At 45.0% G+C, this 22,076-nt stretch overlaps 1 protein-coding gene across 3 annotated transcripts in view; it reads left to right on the top strand.

The window, feature by feature from the left end:
* Positions 1–11,165, top strand: part of SMAD7 (SMAD family member 7) — a 42,487-nt gene extending 31,322 nt beyond the window's left edge. For all 3 annotated transcript variants that reach the window (XM_006136740.5, XM_006136741.5, XM_006136742.5), the window contains one exon: positions 9,158–11,165. In XM_006136740.5, coding sequence (XP_006136802.1) covers positions 9,158–9,696 — 539 coding nt within the window. In that variant the 3' untranslated portion in view covers positions 9,697–11,165. The remainder of the gene's footprint in view (positions 1–9,157) is intronic.
* The last annotated feature ends 10,911 nt before the right edge of the window (positions 11,166–22,076 follow it).

The raw sequence follows: 22,076 nt of genomic DNA on the forward strand, positions 1-22,076 counted from the left end.
GGAGTAACAGTAGTCCGAATTAGGGGCTTTAGTTGGAACTACCTAGCCCGTGCTGTGTGTAGTCACGGGCAGGGAGTTCGAACTACTGGGCATTTAAAAATGGCGGCGCCCGGGAACATGCAAATAAAACCCGGGATATTTTAATCCCGAGCTTCATTTGCAAGTTCGAATGACTACATTAGCCACCCTAGTTCGAACTAGGGTACCTAGTGTAGACATACCTACGGAGTATACACTGGTTGGGATAGGAAGCCTTTAAGAGCAAACTCTTCTCTCTAAGGTGTGTATGAAGCCTCTGTTAAAGTCATTGGAGGGTACCAATGCACTATTCACAGGTCTGAATTTAGATTTATGCAAAATCTTTACATTAACACTGTTAATCTGAAAATCATTTACGTAGGAAAATTTTTGCCTCTTTATTTTTACAAGTAGTCCTCTCCACCTGCATAATTACTAGAAAGATCAGAAAGGAACAGAAATGCTTTTTTTTTTAAACCTAAGATAATGGTACATTAGCCAGCACCATAGATATAGACAGTTTCACTGTTTCGTTCAGGGATATTTGCACTATGGTACACTTACATCATTGCCATGCATTTCTCTTGGAGCATAAATGAACACCAGGGATGTAAAAATTGCATTTAATCAGTTAACTGGTTTATGTTTCACTGGTTAACCACATAAATAGAGGCGGCTAAGGGCTACTGCAGCCCAGCCAGGCTGCTGGTTAACAGTAACCAGTAAGCATCACCTGCTAAGGGTGATGCTAACCAGTTAGCCATTCACATCCCTAATGCACACACTCACTTCCCAAGATTGTGCGAAAGGCTGTTTACCATTAAGAGCAGCAGTAAAATTGAGGCTAAAGAGGCAGCAGGCAGAGACAGATAGAAGAGAAAGGGGAAGGAGATGGGAGACAGTGTGTCTAGTGAGGTTGCTCACTGGCCTTGCTGAAAGATCCTTACAAACAGGACAGGAGAGCAGGGGGAAAAAAACCTTTAATGGTTTAAAAATCAACCTTTGGGATGTACTATTTAATGAGCTCTCTGTGAGAAAGTGGGATATTTTACAGTAGGTTGATCTCAGTGAATTGGAGCAATGCTCCCTTTTACATGACGTGTTTGGAAAACGTAGGACGTGTTTGGAAAAAAATGTATATGAAAGCTGAACATGCATGTGCATGAGAATGTGGAGTACTTTGCACGGAGCACTTTTCTTTGGGTGGGGAAAGAGCTGTCGAGAATTCGTTCTTTGTAGCTTGCCCTCCGTAGCTGTGTGTTGATTTGGTCTGTCTCCCTGGCCAAGAAAAGCTGGTCATGGTTCTGTAGAGTTCATGAATGCTACTCTGGGGTCAGCCGGAGGGGATTATTTGAGAATGACAGGATACTTTCAGCCCAGGAAGAAGCAGACTGAGCTTCATCTCAATCCTGGACCCCCTGGGAGGGCGACACATCCAGCTCTCCATGTGCTGAAACGGAGATAGACAGATACGAGAGGGAGCATTGTTTAATAGAGCCATTTGTGTAGATTCTGTACCTCCTGTTAAGACAAGAGTTCTGGAAGCTAGGCTTCCATATAGTCAGAAGGAAAGGCAAAGCAATCACACCTCCTGAACCGTGTTTGTGTCTTCCAGGTTAAACACCCCTCATGTAGTGTTTATAGATGGGGTCTTGGAGTCAGGACTCATGCGTTATAGGCCCAACTTTGCTACCAATTTAAAACCAGTCGTAGATAAATTAACCTTTCTGTGCCTTATTTAGGGGAGTAGCAACAGTGTGTGGGGGATGGTTGGTTACTCCAAGCAGGGCACTGGGAAACGAGCAGCTCTTCCTCATCAACTTTTTATTTATAATTTCAGGGTATATTAAAAAATGTTTCAAATTGGCCCACATTTCATATAAAATCCAACCACAGTATCATGGAGAGGAGGAGGAATAAAAGCACCTCGAACCTTGAAAATATGAAAGGGCTTCCAGGAAAACTTTATGATCATATTTAGATTGTTAAAAACACTTAAGAAATGAATTATTGTTAAAATAGTTCTGCAGTTGGAAATACAATAAAGAATATAATGCAAACAGCACAGTGAAAAGAGCCAACTATAAGGTCATTTTAAAAACTTGATCACAGACAAATTCCTACTGCTAATTTCAGGCAGGATATTATTACAAAAATCTGATAGATTGTTCTGTGCAGGACGCATTCGGTTTTCTAGAGAAGAGTGAATTGACTAGCAAAAAAAGTTATTGTTGTCAAAATAATAATTTAAAAAATAGGAATTTCTCCCATCTTTGTAAACTTTGTATGGAAACAAAAATGGAGCTTTAAAAACCAAGAACAGAATTTTCATTCACTCTGCAGGGAAGCCTCAAAATTAATCTGAGGCAGGCTTCCCTAATGTAGACATGCTATCTCGATATAGAGTCCCAGAAGGCACTGGGGAGGAATAATTTAGAATGGCCTTGGTGAAGGAGCTATTTTGAAATAGCAGCAGGGGAGCATCTACACACGCCCTATTTCAAAATAGCTATTTTGGAATAGGCGTTAAACCTCGTAGAATAAGGTTTACAGATTTTGGAATAAGCTGTCCGTTATTTTGAAATTATTTCAAAATAACGGAATGGCTATGTAGACGCTTGCATTGTTATTTCGAAATAATGCTAGTTATCTCAAAATAATGGTGCAGCGTAGATGCACCCAGAATCACTGGGAGATCATGCCATGCAGAGGACACCATTCTCTACAGAAAAATCGTGTCTTCCATACAGCATGTGAAGTCATGCTCTGTGTAGGAAGACATTTTTAAATCAGAAAATGGGGTCATGCAGACAGAAAGTTTGGGAAACACTATTTTAGTGTTTCATTCTTTTGTGAAGGTTGGGAGTTGGCTTGATTTAAGGCTCCCACTTGCATCTTCTCACCAACCTCCTTGGTTTAATTTCTCTAGACTGTCATTCCAGGTTTTCTTTTCAGATCTTTTTGGTTTCTTCGCCAGATTCAATATCTCTCAAGAATAGCTTTAGGGGTGATCAAAGAAGCCATGGATTTGAATTCTGGGCAAAAAATGACAACAGGGATTGGGAGGAGGGGGCGAAAAACCTTGTACATTTTAGCTCTGCTTTGTGTCCCAAGAGTGGCTGAGGCAATGTATTTGTCTGGAGTTGTCTCCCCTGTTCCTTCTGCTTTCCGCCGGGGGAGGGGGGGAGGGGGAGAAGGGATGAAAGCAAAAAAAAAAAAAAAAATTAAGAACATTTTTTTAGAACACAAATTCTTTATGAAACGTAACTGAAGTTGCATGGGGCTAATAAGGTGAAAGGCGTTTAGAAAACACTTATCAATATTTGCTGTGATTAACCAGGGATTGAGAGCTGTACTGGGTGTTGTCAGGTTTAGCTGTTACTAATGATTAATATACATAAAAGGTAGGCAGTAAACTCATCTGGACAGAGACTATGTTTTTATTCTGTTTGCACAATATCCAGTACAGTGAAGCCTGATTGGGTCCCTGGACATAAGAATGGCCATACTAGGTGAGACCAAAGGTCTGTCTAGCTAAGTATCGTATCTTCCAACACTGGCCAATGCCAGCGCCCCAGAGGGAATGAACAGAATAGGGAATCAGGTGATCTCTCCCCTGTTGCCCATTCCTAGCTTCTGACAAACGGGATAGGGATACCATTCCTGCCTATCTTTAGCTAATAACCAGGGCTTGACAAATAATGTAATCTACGACCCAGAAGAGCTGGTGCAGAGCGATCCGCGCATACGCAGAACGATCTGCGCATGCGCAGAGCTCAGAACGGTGCGAAACCGAGCGGCTGGCAAGCGGGGCTCGCCGCCGCTTGGCGAGCCCTGCTAATAACCATTGATGGACTGATCCCCATGAATTTATTCAGTTCTTTTTTGAACCCTGTTAAAGTCCTGGATTTCACAAAATCCTCTGGCGAGGAGTTCCACAGATTGATTGTGTGTGGTGTGGGTACTCTGTGATACAGATTTTAGTAAACAGTGACAGCAGCCAATTGAAGGATGGTTAATAAATAACACAATCATGCTGTTCACATTATTAATTATTACTGCATTATGATAGTAGCAGCCACAATGTGCTGAAATCTCCTCTGATATTCAAAAAGGGATGCTCCTTGTTCTGAGGCATTTGCAGTCTGGAGCTTTTACTATGAACAAGAACCCCAAAGCATATCTCAACCATTTCGTAGGGCACTACTCAAATGGAGCTAGCTTTGGCAATTTGCCAAGTATGTATTAGCTGGAAAGCCTGGTTCCAGATGCTAAGCTGTTCACAGAGTTGTGGGATGAGGGGAGAGTTTGGATTCCAGGACTTTGGTTTGGCTCCTTATAGAGCAGGGGCCAGAGTTTCAAAAGAACTCAGCGCGCAACCTACTGAACTTTTTTGTGAAAACTTGCTGCTGAATTTGATGCTTCAATGGAAGCCGAAACCTTTGCACCCTTGGCCCTTACGGACCGTTTGGGAGTTTCAGTTCTAAGGTTTTGTCAGGGCCATCTCTAGTGAGGCAACATGGTCTACTAGCACAGTGTTTCCCAACCAGTAGTATGAGTACCCTTAGGGGTTCTTGAGAGAAGTCAGGGTGGGGGGAGGGGACGTCAACACAACTTAAATTTGGAGAGAACTGAATTTTTGTTTTAAGTTTTACAGCACTTTATTATAATTTTTGTACTTTTTACACCCAAAAATTTCATCGCCCGCCCAGCTATGATTAAGTTGTTTTAACAAATGTGTTGCAATGGTAGAAAACAATTGTGTGTCTGAAAACTGTAGGTCCTGGGGGTACTTAATAATTTTTTACAAAGGGGGTACTTTATAAGGACACTGCAACTAGCAGATAGAACTACAGACTGTGGATCACAGCATCATCCACCTTGTATTTACGTATGGCCTTGGGCAAACCTGTGCCTCTGTTTCCCCATCTATATAACAATGCGGATAATTATACTTGCTCACCTTTGAGATATCCTTGGGTGATATGTGCCCAGTATTATAGATTGCAAGCATGCTGGATCTCTTCATTATACGTTTGTGCAGTGCGTCTCTGGACACTGCCACAATGCAAAGAACAAGGAAAGCTTTCTGTGAAAACCTTTGGTGAGCTGCTCCACATAATCTGCTCTTTTCTTTTCTCTGCCATTCATACTTCTCTCTTTGCCACCCCCTCCCCCCAAAAGATACAGCTCGGTCTGTCGCTAGACACACTGCTGTTTTAGCAACAGTCCCAAGAGAGAGTGGGGAAGGGAGGAAAAATCCGCTCACAGCTACATATGGCATAACTACGAAAAAAAAGCATCTTTGGTGATTTGGTAATTTGCCCAGCAGCAAGGATTCATCCTGTTTATCTGAGCACTACATTTATATTCTCATGGCTTCAGGGGTAGACATCCAGTCAACGGCCTAGTTTCTCAAGTGGAAGACACTTGGACATGTTTATACTGTGTTTTGGCACTAACTCATTTTTAAAAAATCCTGATTACCAAAAGCTTGTCCTTGAGGTCTGGTCACCCCATGTCACTGAAAAGCCTAGCGGAATTCATTCATGAACTTCCAGTCCTCCATAAAGATCTGTTCATTCATAGCCAGGGCAGCTCTTTTTTTATCCGCTGGCATTAAATAACTCTTTGTAAGTGGCAATGGGCTACTTGTTAAGTGGTCTTCACTAATGCAAGTGCAAACATGAGGTGATATCGGCTCCTCTTACCCCGAAAGGGATGACTTTGTTAAAGAAAATACAAACTTAAGAATTTCAGTGAGATTCAGCATGTTCAATGCATATTGCCCCAGAAATACCCTAAACTGGAGTAGAAGAAAAATGGTGAGTTTCACGTATCTGATAAGTTTGGGGTTTTTTTTAACAACATAGCTTAGCTTTCCTAACTTCTTAAACAAATAGCTATTTAAAATATCCTTTTTAAAAGGTATATACATACATCTAATTAATAATAATTTGAAAAACTCCAGTCCTACGAAATGTGTAGTAGGTTGGATTCTCATCTCTGTTACACCAGTGTAAATCCAGAGTGAGATCCATGTGACTTAATTCTGGTGTTACATATGAGTTTACAGCAGAATCCATATCAGAAATCTGAATCTGTTCTTTAGCCAAGTGACTTCCAGGTTTGCACCACTTCCATGAACTGTTCCATGGTTAACTTAATCTACTGTCAGTACTCAGGCAAAAATCCCGCAGCCTGGGCAAGGATGGTAGGATCTGGCCCTTAAGATACACCACAAGGCATTATAAAAAGAAGAGCAGGATCTAGGGAGTCTGTGAAAAGAGAATACTACATCCTGTCCCTGCAATGAGATTTAGCTTTAAGGGCCATGCAGAGGAGAGAGAGACACACAGAGCCTGCAATTTATCAGGGGTAGGTAATTAACATAATCTGAGCACTTCTTTCACTGACGTCTGTCTTAAAATTGCTGGGTGGACTGGCGGGCTGTGAAGATGAAAGGGAAGAATGCCGTCTGAGGGATTTTCTTTCACGCCATAGGGTGTAAGGGCCTTCTACCCAGATACATTTCCTGTTCTTTTTACTCCTCCCGCTCAGTCCGTCCCCCCCCCCCCCCCCCGCCCCATTAATTTTTCCTTCATGGAACCAAATGCTTTTCCTGTCTCTTCACACAGGACAGTAGTCGAGTGTGAGTTTCACAGACTCATTCCCCCCTTGACTCCCCCCACCCAGTGTATACACTGAGGCAGTTCCAGAAGGTTAGGGTGAAGGTAATTTGATACTAGGCTCAGCTCTTCCCACCCCCCACTAGACCTCCTCTTCCCCTCCCCTTCTCTCACTCAGCTTTTTTCCCCCTGCTTGCTGCTTATTTGGTGCCAGGTTTCAGTGGATTGAGTTATATGAAACAAAGTATTGTGAGGCACCAAAAGGGGGAGGCTAAAAGACTAATCGGGGCACACTTAAAAGTAGACAGAATTAAGCCTGCACATTCACAAGACTTGTTTCTGTTTCACAAAGCCTCATAAGTACATGCACCAACAACTCCGGCCTGCTCCCCAATCGTGTTTTCGGTGGGTAAACTGACAACAACTTATCTTTCTAGTTTCCAAACATGTGCAGTTGGGCCCATTTTTAGTAGCTGCTTCCAGCAACTGGAGAAATATTTTCCTCGCTGGCATAGAAATGAGGAAATTACAAGTGTGGTTAGATTTATTTTTTAAGAGCACAGTACTGTTCTCTAAACAGAATCCAAAGACTAAAAAATGCCTCTGTTGGGGAAACAGGCTTATTAAATAGTCAGTAAAAAGCAAAGAAAATACAGCAACTGGACTGGGCTGATTTAGCTACTCTGTTTTCCTTTTGTCATTCTTTCTTTATGATTTTTTATTGTGCTATATTAAGGTGCTATGTGGGTTTTTTGGGAAAAATTATCACTAGCAGTGAAATGGCGTTAGGGAATATTACAGTTTTGAGAGTAAATAAGGAAATGTTTACTCATAACACAAGAACTAGAGGTCACCAAATTAAATTAGTAGGCAGCAGGTTTAAAACACAACAAAGTATTTTTTTCACACAACGCTCAGTCAACCCGTGGAAAGAACACTTTGCCAGAAGATGTTGTGAAGGCCAAGACTACAACAGGGTTAAACAACAAACTAGATAAGTTAGTGGAGGATAGGTCCATCGATGGCTATTAGTCAGGATGGCCAGAGATGGTGTGCTTAGCCTCTGCTTGCCAGAAGCTGTGAATGGGTGACGGGATGAATCAGTGGATGATTCCTTGTTATGTTCATTCCCTCTGACGCATTGGCCACTATCGGAAGAGAGGGTATTGGGCTAGATAGACCTTTTGTCTGACCCAGTATGGCCATTCTTATGTACTGTGTAAGAGATCTTTACCTGCTGGTTTGTGTGTGTGCGTGCACGTGAATAGATTTATTTTGGAAAAGTAATATTATTTCTCACTTTCAGCTCTGAACTTGCTTTTTCTGATTTGCTTTGTTGAAATATTATAGAGATTAATAGTTCCCACGTCTTAACACATCTTTAAAAACTGGAAGGAGAAATTATTAGCTAAGCAACACAGAGCTGTTGAATATAGCTAGTGTTATGAGAGTCAAAATACCCCTGTCCAATCATCCCATCTTAGCCCTAGGAGCAGCAACTGTGTCTTAGCTGGTCGGAGAAGGGTAGATGGCAGTTGAAAGAGGAGGGAAGAGCTAAAAGAACTGACTTTTTTTTTCTTTTTCGTTTTTGTTAACAAATGCAAGACTTCCGGTCTCCACCCTACCACCACAAACCGCAGTCTAACTGCTGTTCAGTCAGATTTATAGCTCATCTGACGTTGGAATCTTAGCATTTATTACCAGGGCTCTGGCTATAGGCGTAAATAGGCTCCGTAAATTATAGCAGTTGATCTGTTGTGCTGTTGAGCAATGTTTAACTCGCCTTTTATGGAAACCCTTTTTGGGGGAAAAATTATATATGAACAAAGCTTGTCTAGGCTTAAAGCCTTTGAAAGTAAAGTGATCTATGGAGTGTGTGAGACTGTGGGTACCTTAGCCCTCATTCTGGCTTACCCACACTTCACAGAGAAAAAATGTCTGCGGCTGATTAGCAACTCCAGTATTATGTTATCCACATTGATTTACTGTTGCTTAAATTGATTAGCTGCAACTAGGGTTTGAGGGTAAGGGAAGAAATCAATTACTATAGGTACACTGCTCAGCTGTTTATATCTTCTGAGAACTCTGGCAGTCATTGGGGCCAGGCTAACGAGTCATCCCCGAGTTACCTGGGGGCACAAAACAGGAGTGTTCACACTGCAAAGCAGACAAGTTACCAGCCCAAGGAAATGCCTAGCTCTGGCATTAACCTGTACTCCTGGATGGGCCTGCTAGCCAGGGTGTAAAACACTACTGCACTCAAATGAGAAATTTTTGTATGTGGGGATGGAATGGGAGGCATGGGGCAGCATCTTAGCTTCCCTGGGGCCTCTGACAATCCTGACCAATGTCCTTTTGACAATAGTTTAGACTTGGATCTTGGTTCTCTTGTCTTTGAAAAAGCATTTTGAAAGCTGTGGGAAGAGAGTGATCATTAAGTGTTCAGGATTTATAAGCTTATGTTATTTATCTCGTAATAAATCTCTTGTTTTCCCTCCCTGTCTCTGTAGATTCCCAAGTTCTTCAGGGGCCGGGGGATCGGTCACACTGGTGCGTGGTGGCATACTGGGAAGAGAAAACACGTGTGGGTCGGCTGTACTCTGTCCAAGAGCCCTCCCTGGATATCTTCTATGATCTACCTCAGGGGAACGGCTTCTGCCTCGGACAACTCAATTCAGACAACAAAAGCCAGCTGGTGCAGAAAGTCCGCAGCAAAATTGGCTACGGCATCCAGCTGACGAAGGAAGTGGACGGCGTGTGGGTATACAATCGCAGTAGTTACCCTATCTTTATCAAGTCGGCCACACTGGACAACCCCGACTCCAGGACGTTGCTGGTTCACAAAGTGTTCCCAGGATTTTCCATCAAGGCTTTTGACTATGAGAAGGCATACAGCTTACAGAGGCCTAACGACCACGAGTTCATGCAGCAGCCATGGACTGGATTTACTGTTCAGATCAGCTTTGTGAAAGGCTGGGGCCAGTGCTACACAAGACAGTTTATCAGCAGTTGCCCATGCTGGTTGGAGGTTATTTTTAATAACCGATGACTTGAGACAGAGAGGACTCATGACATTATAACTACTTTGCTGCTATTATTTCCTTCTGAGTGCTTGCTTTTCATGCAGACTTTTTTCTTTGTTTTTGTGTTTTGTGTTCTCTCTCCCCCGGCTGTTTTGAGAAATAGCTTATGGAAAGAATTTTGCCTATTTGTTTTAAAAAGTGTGAATGACCAACAACTCAGAAGAGGATGGGGAAGGTGTGGGAGGGAATTATATAAAATAATATCACTTAATGCCTCTAAAATTATTACTCTGAAGTGATTGGTGGAATTCAGTCACATGCTCCCTCTCTTGAACAAAAAGTATTTAATATGATTTTGACACACCAGAGGTCTGCTGCTGCCAAAGGTCTCCTCACCTTCCCTTGTCATGCAGAGGGTGTGTGCACACATGCGTGTGCACACAGGGCCATCTTGTTGCAGCTTCTGCTCGGAGTGGTGGCACATTCCTGCTACTTGTCAAAGTGCAGCATCTTCATTCTTGTGATGTTAAGCCAAGTTCTCCCCAGTGGTAATCACCCTGCTTTGTCCCTGACACAGGACAAATGTATGCGCCCATGCACCCAGGAGGCATTAGGAGCCAATGCAGCAAAGTGAAACCTTATCATTCAGTTCCTTGCTCCTCTTCTCCCCTCCCCCCAATTTTCTTTTGTGTATGCTTGTTGCTTTATTTAAAGATCACATCTTGTCACTGTTATGCTGACAGTCCATGGTGGAAGCATGGGTTTTGGAAGACGCATGCCTACACTTTGAGTGCTTTTATTGTTTTATTGATACTATGAGGAAAAAAAACCATGCATGGCCCATGCTTTTCAATTTGAGCTGAGACACAAACTAGGTGAGAAAATATACACCTAAAAAAGGAAAACAGAAACCTAGGGTAAAATGTATTCATGATCTTTGGTCCATCATAACCTGCCGTGATCAGGTTAGAGCGGTACCAGTTGTATCCAGAAACGCAGTTGCTCTTTCATTTCTTCTTGAATTCATACTCTAGTATGATACTTTTACACTGTTCTTAGCTCAATGAGCATGTTTAGACCTTAACATAAGCTATTTTTCTAAATATAAAGGTTTAAATGAACAAGAGAAGCAGTCTCATTGGAACTTTAGCATTGTAGTGCTTTGGAAATAAAAAGAAAAAGAAAAAAAAAGGACTCCTTAAAAAAACCTTGAGATTTATTAAAGAAAAATGTATTTTATGTTATATATAAATATATTATTACTTGTAAATACAAAAGACGTTTTATAAGCATCATTATTTATGTATTGTGCAATGTGTATAAACGAGAAAAATAAGAAAGATGCACTTTGCTTTAATATAAATGCAAATAACAAATGCCAAATTTAAAAAAAACACGAGATTGGTGTTTTTTTTTCCTATGGGTGTTATCATCCAGATGAATGTTTTTTCTAAAGGAGTTTATGTTCCATTAAAAAATAAAAATGTACACTTGAGCTGCTGTTTTGTAGAGTAACTCATTTATGGATGGGAGTAGGGTTGATGAAAATCAAGTAAAAAGACTACCTGGAGCTGGGTCTAAGTTCCCAGTGATGGGATTAAGCAGACATTGCTATTTGACTAGGGGCTGACTATACAGCTGCTGCTCAGGTTTCGGAGGGAGGGTCGACAGCTGGTTAGAACTAAGGAGCACACCACTTCATCTGATAGGTGGTGCCAGCAACATGCTGGATTTCTTCCAGCACTGGCCTCAGCTGCTGTTCTGATTTTTTTGCTCCCCCACTCTGCACAGAATGACCTGGCTGGCGCGAACAGAACAAGGGTGAGGAACAGCGGGCTCTACCCAAGCTAGTTCACACAGCTTAGCCTCTCAAAGGTCAGGAAGTCTGCTTCTTTCCTACCACCATGGGAATATGTGCTCTTCCCCAGTTACTGTGGTTTCTGATCACCTCATGCTCTTTCATGCATTTATCACCTGTGTGAGCTAGAAGACGCTGTCATCCCCAGTGTACAGAGGGGAACCTGAAATCCAGAGAGGCTCATGGATGTGTCCTCAGTCACCTAGGAAGGCTTTAGCAGAGCAAGGATCTTGAATTTCATCCCCAAGAACTCCATGCCATAAGCACTGCACCATGCACTTCTCACATACTGGAAACGTCAGATATTACAGGTGGGGAGGGAACATGGCCTAATCTCCCTCCATTACCTATTGCAGTTCCCACTGACTGCCCATAGAAGGGTAGGCAGATTGGTATGCTGTAGGATTAGCCAGTTAAACAAGGAGCCATGGGCTCCCTCTTGGAGGGTGAGTTACAGCCGTTGCCAGAGTGCCTCCTATTGCAAGGGCTTAAGGCCAGTGTTCAGTAACTACCTCGTATCCAGGCTTAGCGATGAGACTAGCTAGAAGCTGTACAACAGGAATGCAGAGAAGAAGTTGGAGGGGCAACCGGAGGAAATAAGATTACAACCAAAAGTGGCGACAAAAAAAATTTTCAGTGCCAATTATTTCTTTGGTAAATGCACCTTTTATAAGAAGGTCTGTCACATTGGCTAGCTATGCATCTCCCTTTGGGATAGAAGGTAGTTTAGCAACTAGCACAGAGAAAATCCAGGAACACGGAGGGTGGGAAATGTCAGTCAAAGACCATGGAATGCCATCTACTATCGCGGACCACGTTACGACATTGAAAGTGTCATGCTAAGCAGGTAAGCCATTCGATTTGTAAGGGTGCTGCTGAGAGAGCTACATGCACTAGCTTGCATAGTAATTCAGCCTGGGTACCTCCGGGAGGAAGGGTTGAGTTGCATTTGACTGCGAAGTGCCAGTGCAGCGAGATTGGCAAAACTTAGGCAAACCTTGGGATACTGACCAGTTTCCAGTGGCGGGCAGGCGGGTGTCACATGTCCTAGGAACTTGGGAGGCAAGAGAACCATGTCTGGTCACCAGGATGGGTTTAGGGCAAGTGGGAAGCATGTTGCAATGCTTGGCTGGTGGGTGACGCACCCAACCCAGCTCCCTGCTTAAACCTGCTACATTTAGCTATGCACTGTGGCCAATTAGTTTTCAGCTCCAATTCATGGCGCACAGGGCGTTCAGGTTAGTGGAACGGGAGTAGGCATGGACAGAGCTGCCAGTAGGGCTAGGTTATTGGCTCAGGCCTGAGGGCACTTTCAGGAGTTCTGCAGGAGGACAGGTATATTAAGGGTATTGAACTGTTGAGGGGAGTGGTTATGTCAGGCCACTTGGGTGGATGAGGACAACCTGGGGGTAAATTAAAGGTGCAGTATGGATTATGTGAAAGGTAGCAGGGAGGCTTTCAGGGAAGTCAGTACTTAGCTATAGGAAAAAAAATGGTGATGGGATGGTCACATATCAGGGCTCTAGGAAAATTCTGTTCTGCATTAGGGCTGCTTCTGAGTAACAGCATGGACCATGTTTGGCTGCTGAGTCGGTCCTGTCAGGCAGCAGTTTGGTTATGGCTGGGGGGGAGAGCGGCAATCACTGCTTTCTTTGAAAGAGGAGGAGGGCGGGAGGTGCCAACTTGAGTTTGAAGCGCAACATTAGTCATGATGAAAAGCAGCAGCCTCCTGGCACCTGAAGTCCTCAGGCAGGTACCCCATGAGCATCAGCAGTGCGGGTTTCTTTCTCACCGCTATCCCTAGGTGAGGAGCTGTTCAGTCTCTAGGCCCTCTCAAGGCTGCGTCTAGACTGCAGGCTTCTTTCGGCAGAAGCTTTTCCGGAAGAGATCTTCTGAAAAAACTTACAAAAGAGCACCTCCACACCGCCAAAGCACATGGAAAAATCGAGCTGCTTTTTCAAAAGACTCCACACGGGACGCTAGCGTGCATTTAACGTGATTACTGTGGATGGAGTGGCCACCAGGGCTTCGTCCTCGTAGAACGAGGTTTACCAATGCTGGAAAAACCCCTCTGTTCTTTTGATTTTCTTTCAAAAGAACGCGCTTGAAGTGTGGCCGTAATTGAAGTTTTTTTCTGAAAAACAGCTGTTTTTCCAAAAAAAAAAACCCCGCTGTAGTATAGACTTACCCTCAGTTCCCAGCCTTTTTGATGACTCAGCACAGGGACACCAGTTGTGAAAGTGTTTTTGGAGACATCTACAGCAGTGGTCCCCAACATTTTGGGACTTCTGGGTGCCCGGGGGCAGGGCCGCACACACACACACACACTGTGCGCCTGGGGGTGGGGCCATGCTTGCACCATGCGCCCAGCACCGCGCATGTGCCATGTGCTCGGGGCAGCAGCTGCGCATGCACTGTGCCCCCGGGGCGGGGGGGGGGGGGGGGGGGGCGCATACGCCGCACGCCCGGGGCACAAGAATGGCTTGGGCCAGCCCTGGTCACTCAGCCGGCGCACATAAATACCCCCACGGGCACCACGTTGGGGACCACTGATCTACAGTCTTTAAGATAGGGATTGTATTTGTACAGTATCCAGCATGATGGGCTCTGATCATGCCTGATCCCGCCCCCTCCCCATGGGAAATACAGAAATATAAACTAACTATGGTGTATTTCCCTAGGAACGGCCTGCAACCTCATCTAGGAGTGTTTCATCTTGGCCAGCAGAGAGTCATCAAAACACCATTCTGTCATGTGCTAGGTTTGAGTTGGAGACCCAAAGAGAGACAATGCAGCACCCTATTACCAGCTTCCAGCCTTTCCTCTTTTAACAGGGGTTCAGTGTCAAAGTTAGTGATTCTTTAACTACTACTGTTACTCAGAATGTCTTGCTTGGTCCTCTTCATGTGACTGCGAAGAGGTCAAATGTTGTATCAACTTCATCGACACCATGGCTACGTCTAGGCTGGCATGATTTTCCACAAATGCTTTTAATGGAAAAGTTTTCCATTAAAAGCATTTGCGGAAAAGAGTGTCTAGCTTGACACGGACGCTTTTCCACAAAAGCACTTTTTGCGGAAAAGTGTCTGTGCCAATCTAGACGCGGTTTTGCACAAGAAAGCCCTGATCGCCATTTTCGCGATGGGGGTTTTTTGCGCAAAACGATACCACATTATCTACACTGGCCTTCTTGTGCAAAAGCATTTGCGCAAGAAGGCTTTTGCCCGAACGGGAGCAGCATAGCATTTCTGCAAGAAGCACTGATTTCAGACAGTAGGAAGTCAGTGTTCTTGCAGAAATTCAAGCGGCCAGTGTAGACAGCTGGCAAGTTGTTCTGCAAAAGCAGCTGCTTTTGCGGAAAAACTTGCCAGTCTAGACGCAGCCCATAAGTCAGTTTGTTTTCTTTGTATTCTCTGCCAGCAGACTTGAAATATTCAATGGTCACAGCACATCACCTACGTTACAAGATGTGATGGATTAATGTAGAATGGTTTAGCTGATGCTGCTATTGTTCTGCCTTTCATTGGAGACCATGGCCAGAGGCAGATTAGGTGTTGTGGGGCCCTGGATCAGAGCAAGCGGGGAGGTGGGAGGGGGGGGTGCTCCCCACCCCTCTGTCTGCAGTCCCCCTCACCTACCTCAGCACCACCAATAGAAACACATGCTGCCGGCTGTGGGTGCTCTGCTCATCAGCTGGCTGGCATTTGAATCTCTCCTAGGCAGTTGCCAAAACAGTCTGCTTACAGGGAACACTGGTTGCTGCAAGTAGGCTTGCCCTGCGCTGCGTGCCCAACACTCCTGTGAAGGAGTGAGTTTGGGGCTCAGTGGCTTCCCACAAGCCCCATTGGCCCAGTGGCTAATCTGCCCCTGTCCGTGATATTTGACAAAGGCTGCAAGACAAGTCACATTGGAAGCTTTTATGAAGGTTCTTGTGTCAAAAGCCTAAGATCAGTTGCTCAGGGGAGAAAAGCTAGGCAATAACCCGGCCATCAGCGGTTACTGCTGCATAGCCTGAGCTTCAGCTTTGCTTCCAGTATATTTCTTTTGGCATTTTTCACAAACATTCCTTGTGGGGAACACCAAAAATTAGACACTTTGCACTTTTGCACAAGAAGTTTTTGCGCAAGAACTCTTCTGCAAAAGACTCCTTGCGCAAAAACCCTGCAGTGTAGACATATCCTAAGTGTCCTTGTGTAATGCCAACTTAGCCAGAGCATGGGGACGATGATGTCACTACTCAGTGCTGCATGTGGTCAGTCAGTGGTGCAATCGCCTGTATTTACCACCGTAAATCCCCGTACGCACTCTCAGGGAGCATTGATCACGTGGGTGACTGAATACGAATATACTAATGCCACGTCGGACAAAGTCAAAGCTTCAGCTGTCAGACCAGTTGCTTGTATGAGAGTGCGCAGTCTCTTGCGTATACTTTACGTCAGTATAGTTGCGCAATTTCTTCGATTTAAAAATTTAACCATGCCAAATAGAACTTGACTATGATAAATTGATCTACTTAGCTACAGTACAAAACAATAATACTTACTTGTGGTCTACTTTTTCAGCTCCATATATAAGCCTATTATTAGGGGTTCCACAAAATTATTTTGAGTTTAAAAGAGTTTCGTGGCCAAATAAAATTGGGCAACAATAGCCTAGTCATTTTCCAGCCACTATTGCTCAGTGCCCACTGTTCAACAGCCGTGCACACTTCTCTGCGTACTCGCCAAGTAAGGACTGTCTGGATTGAGTAGGTCATGCCAGTGAGTACGTATGATGGTAGGCACATTATATCGGTCAAGAGAATCCATTCACAACCATTTTATACAGCATAGTTTGTTTTCCATTCATCTGGTTCTTGTCTCCCTGGTCGTCACAGTATTCCCCTCTATAGAAATCACATAACATTAAGAACCACAAACATTGCCTGGCTTAGCCAATACCAAACCCTGCTTCTTCAATGGACAGTGCTCTACAAAAGGATTTACTAGCACTCTGGGATATTTGATATCAATCGTTTCCTGCTGCTAAATGTAATCTTGCTTTGTACCAAGACTCCAGTGTAATCAGTACTAAATCTTCTGATGATGTACTGGGAGACAGTAAATTATAGCACAGTTGAGGCTTTTTCATTGTAGCTCTGCTGAACAGTAATTGCAGAGCACCATAAAATAGGTACAAAACCAGCTAACTTTTTGCTGATTAATCACATGTGGAAAACCTTCACGCTGTTGAGACTAGAATAGGCTCACTAATGTTTCATATATCACGAAGAACAGAGCTAGGATGAAGAAAAGTGTTTGTTAGTAAACCCCTAGTGCTGCAAGCCCAGTAGATTCCTGCAGACTAAATCAGTTTGGGCCCGGGCACTGGATGGGAGTCTGCCAAAGTCCTGCCAGGAGCTGCAAGACGTGGTATTGGGGGTTCACCAGGTGATGCTCTTCCTCCGAGACAAGTACCAAATTCATGGTACCAAAGGACTAAGGGCACTGGGCGTTCAAGGAGGCTCCTTTCAGCCTCCTTGCCCACATGCTCAGGGTGTGATTGATTGCCAATCTGAACTCAGGGCAATATTTCTTCCTGATCCCCAAATATGGCAGAGATCCAAGGGTTTTTTCTATGTCCTCTGCTATGTGGGGCACAAGTCACGTGCAGATTTAAACTAGAGCAAATGGTGGATTCTCTGTAACTTGAAGGCTTTACATCATGATTTGAGGACTTCAGTAACTCAGCCAGCAGTTATGGGTCTATTAGAGGAAAGAGAAGGTGACATTTTGTGGCCTACAATGTGCAGACTAGATGATCATGATGGTTCCTTCTGGCCTAAAGTCTGAGACGTCAACCCGAGGCCCTAACTACTTGTGGTTAACTCTCAAAGCTCTTTCCACAGCTCTAATGATGTGTTTCCATTAGGAGAGCCCCCTGGTTGATGAGTGCAGAACACTACCAGCATTTTAAGCTCATTTTGCTCTGGAGTAAATGAGGACAGAAATAAACTTCCAGTTGAGTCTTACTGTTTTCTCTTGCCTTACACTTACAGGGTACGTCTAAACTACATGGCTCCGTCGACGGAGCCATGTAGATTTGTTGTTTTGGCAAAGGCAAATGAAGCCGCGATTTAAATGAGCGCGGCTTCATTTAAATTTACATGGCTGCCGCGCTGAGCCGACAAACAGCTGATCAGCTGTTTGTCGGCTCAGCGCGCTAGTCTGGACGCTCCCCTGCCGACATCAAAGCCCTTTGTCGGCAGCCCCGGTAAACCTCATCCCACGAGGAATAACGGGGCTGCCGACAAAGGGCTTTGATGTCGGCAGAGGAGCGTCCAGACTAGCGCGCTGAGCGGACAAACAGCTGATCAGCTGTTTGTCGGCTCAGCACGGAAGCCATGTAAATTTAAATGAAGCTGCGATCATTTAAATCGCAGCTTCATTTGCCTTTGCCTATGTGTCTAATCTACATGCCTCTGATGACAGAGGCATGTAGTCTAGACACAGCCAAATTGTACACTTACACTTACATTACATATGCTCAATGGGGCAGGCATGTCTCTCTGTTGGTACAACACCAGGCACAGTACAGGTCTTGCTTCATGACTAGCTGCACCTAAGCACTATGATAATGCACACAATAAATAATTGCTAGACACAGTTGTTTGCTGGTAGCTTATCTACACAAGAAATTTCTAGTTAAATCAAAGCAAAGCTCTGTGTAGCCACACTGATCTTGATTTATAAGTGGTTTCTCGCAGTTTAGTGCAAGTTGTAAATCACGATCGTGCCAATGAAATCAACATTGATTTATTACTAGTATTTATTTGGATGCAGTAGTGGCTAGTGATCCTGTCCCAGCCTGGGATTGTGGCATCAGGAACTGTTCCTTTAAGTACTGAGCTGTCCAGACAGTATTTGAGCTGGACACTGCAGAGAAAGGCCATGTTGCTGTTAGGCATACCCAGTTAGCAAAATGGGACCCTGATTTCTGTGCTTCAAAGAGCTTTGCTTTATTTCTGTGACCCATTCTAAGTGATGTAGACAAATACAATGAAAAGCCCCACAGCCCTTAACAATGGAGGAGTAAGACGAGATACGTGGATACAGAAATTCGACAGGGGCTTAGAGCTGATCTCAAATGTGTTGGTGTGCAGTGGAGTCTGAGGCATGCGGTGATATGAAAGAAGTTTTGAGTTCAGAACTCTGGAGGGGGTCTAAGTCAGGCAAATCTCCCACTGAAGCCAGCCCGGGAGTTACCTGAGCAAGGCTGGCTGGATTAGGCTTTAACAGGGTCCAGATGTTATCCAAGAGCACGTTAGAATAAATTACCTCCAACCTGTGCCTAATCCAGCCCATTTCCTGATTTAGACCACGCTTCTGCCTGTCCAGTGTCATAGAAGCATAGAATCATAGGACTGGAAGGGACCTCGAGAGGTCATCGAGTCCAGCCCCCCGCCCTCAAGGCAGGACCAAGCTCTGTCTACACCATCTCTGACAGATGTCTATCTAACCTGTTCTTAAATATCTCCAGAGAGGGAGATTCCACCACATGTTACATAACAGAGTGTAGTGGCTGGAATTCTAAGCTGGTTCTCAAGCTGGATACCTGCTGGCAAGTTCCAGATCGGCCCATTTTGTGTTGCAGAAGCTAAAGCATCCCAGGCATCTGAGAAGCAATTTGACAGCTATTCTAATTCCTTCAGACTAACCTGGCACAAACCTGCTGCTGCTGCCTTTGGCCAAGCTGTTTGTGGGTCTCCTCATGCTGCTTAGGCAATGGTTCTCAGGGCAGGTGGCCCCTGTACCCTACATGAAACCTCACTGATTTCTGCAATGGGGTAAGGGTCTATCTGTGCTGAGCACTTGCAGGATTGGGGCCATGTGGAACACAACCTTCTGCAGGTCAAGAAGCATGTTGATTCCTCATGAGGGGCCAGGGCAAGTTGATGGACAGATATGAATGTCCTTCCCTTGGAAGTCCCATCTGACTCCTTCCTACCCTGTATTTCCAACATAGTCTCTCATCCCATTGTCTCTTCTTCACTGGTGGTGGATCACCCTGTTTGCCCCTCCCCGCCATCTCTGTGCCTATGTCTACACTGCTCCCCGCCCACACAATGCCCATCCAAGTCCAGCTCCCCACTGCACAGCCTCATTCCTCTTCCTACAGTCTCCCTCATTCTGTGAGGCCCACAAGAAACATGTTGGCATTGCAGTGCTGGGCTTTCTGGTGCCTCCATGACTACTCCTGGGCAATTGTACTTAGATTGCAAGGCTTACATGTCTGATGATCAGAGAGTGCCGAGCTAACAACCTCTGAAAATGAGGTGCCTGTACGGTGTCTCAGGTTGCACACCCAAAATTACAAGTCGCTTTAGGAAAGGTGTTCTTATCACTATTATTTATAGTACGGCAGTGCCTAGAGGCCCCAGCTATGCTAAGAACCCAGTTGTGAAAGCTGCTGCTTATACACATAGCAAGAGGCAGTCCCTGGACTGATGAGCTTGCGGTTAACAGGGCCAAGACAGCCTAAGGGAGGGAGGGGAAAACAGCATCACGGAGAAGGGAAGTGCTTGAATGAGGCCAGCTTTTGGCTGAAGAACAACTGGCTGAAGCTGAGCTCCAGAAAGTTAGAGGTGCCTACCAGCATCAGAGGAAAGAATGCTGAAGACCTTGCATCCCTGGTGCAGTTTCCACTGGTTGAAGATCCACAGTCCCTCATGCAGGAGTCCTCTTTGGTTCCTTGCTGAAGCAGAATACGCAGCATCCACAAGGAACACTTAACCATGGCTGCTGGGCTAGGAAGCTCCATCCCTTCCTGGAGGACAAGACCACACCTTTGTCACCTCTCACCTGCATTACAACAACAAGATATACCTTGGCGTGAAGTCTCAGCTCTTAGTAAACCCTCGCTGTTCAGACCACTCTCCGTAACAACACAGGCTACTGCGAATGTAGCGTACCCGTCTTCCACTGGTGTTCGATCGGATTTCTAATCAAGTTCAAGATCTCAGGCCTTAGCTTCAACGCTCTCCCTGGCCTGCGGGAATGGTATAAGAAAAACCAATCTAAAGCTCCTTTGGAACAATGTTCTCTCAACTCTACTAGTCAAGTTTGTCTGTGGAAAACAGAACTTTCTCCAGGCGTGTTCTGAGACTAGCATGAACGCCCCCAAGAACTAAGGACCAGCACAACCTTCACCTCGTTCTGCTCCAAGGGCCAGGTTGACCTTTCTTTGATCTTGCCTTCTCTTACCTAAACACATAGCAACAAGTATTTTTAAATAAAAAAAGGAAGCAACAAAAACCCCACGGTGGCCTGCCACAACAAGACATGTTACTGCATATACTTTTCCTGCTGGAGAGAGGAAGGGAGAGCAAACAATATGTGACAGATGTGTCGCCATGATGCTTAACGTACTACTGCTTAATGCACTATTTGAATTTAGGCGGTGGGCGGGCGCTAGCCTGGCCACTGCTAAAGGCCCCTCCCCCAGCCTTGCGGGAGTGACCACTGGACCTGGGATTCAATTAATTGCAGGGGACAAATAATGAAAAACAGGCTCAGGGATATGGGTCAAAGGGAACCAGATGTGGACACTGAGCAGATAACCTCAGACAGCACCCGTTGCTCCTCGAAGCTGGTGGACACTGCCCAGAGGAACTCTGCCCAGATCTGTGAGTAGGAGGAGCAGAAATAGACCCCCCACAGTCGCAGAGCAGCCTCCTCCTGGTATCATATATAGCTGCATTTGCCAGGGCCAGGAGAAGGCTGACGCGGAGGTCTTGCAACTTTGTGGGGCCATGGATGGGGTATGGGGTACACATCAATAAAAAGGTGAGGGGAAAAGTGCAGCCAGAACCTCAACAAGAGGTTTTGGAGGAGCTGGAAAAGGGGCTGTAACCTGGTGCATTCAAGATAGGCGTGTGCCATGTTTTTCCCTCACGCCGCAGAAGGGGCAGGCGTCGGGGATACGGGAGAACTGCACCAAGTATATGCCTGTGCTCACACCTCTATGGACTTCCTCACCCTCCACAGGTCTTAGGTAGTCCTGCCTCTTCGTATCAGGGCGGGACACGAGGGTGAGGAAATGTAACATGTGGAGCACAAGCATGTACATTCCACGAGGAGTAACGGTAGTTCGAATTAGGATCTCTAATTTGAACTACCTACTCCATGCCGCGTGTAGCCGCAGGCACGGAGTTCGGACTAAGGGGGATTTAAAAATGGCGGTGCCCGGGAACATGCAAATGAAGCCCGAGATATTTAAATCCCGGGCTTCATTTGCAACTCCACTTGCCCTCATTACCCTACCTAGCTCGAACTAATGAGCTAGTGTAGACGTACCCTCAGTGACAATGGCACAAACTCAGGGGCTGTGTTTACATTGGCACCCTTTTCCGGAAAAGGGATGCTAATGAGACACTTCGGAATTGCAAATGCTGCGGGGGATTTAAATATCCCCCGTGGCATTTGCAATTCCGAAGTGTCTCATTAGCATCCCTTTTCCGGAAAAGGGTGCCAATGTAGACACAACCAGACAGTTGACAGCACTGAGCTA

Source organism: Pelodiscus sinensis, chromosome 6, assembly GCF_052426305.1.
Source record: "Pelodiscus sinensis isolate ZL-2025 chromosome 6, ASM5242630v1, whole genome shotgun sequence".
NCBI classification, from domain to species: domain Eukaryota; kingdom Metazoa; phylum Chordata; order Testudines; family Trionychidae; genus Pelodiscus; species Pelodiscus sinensis.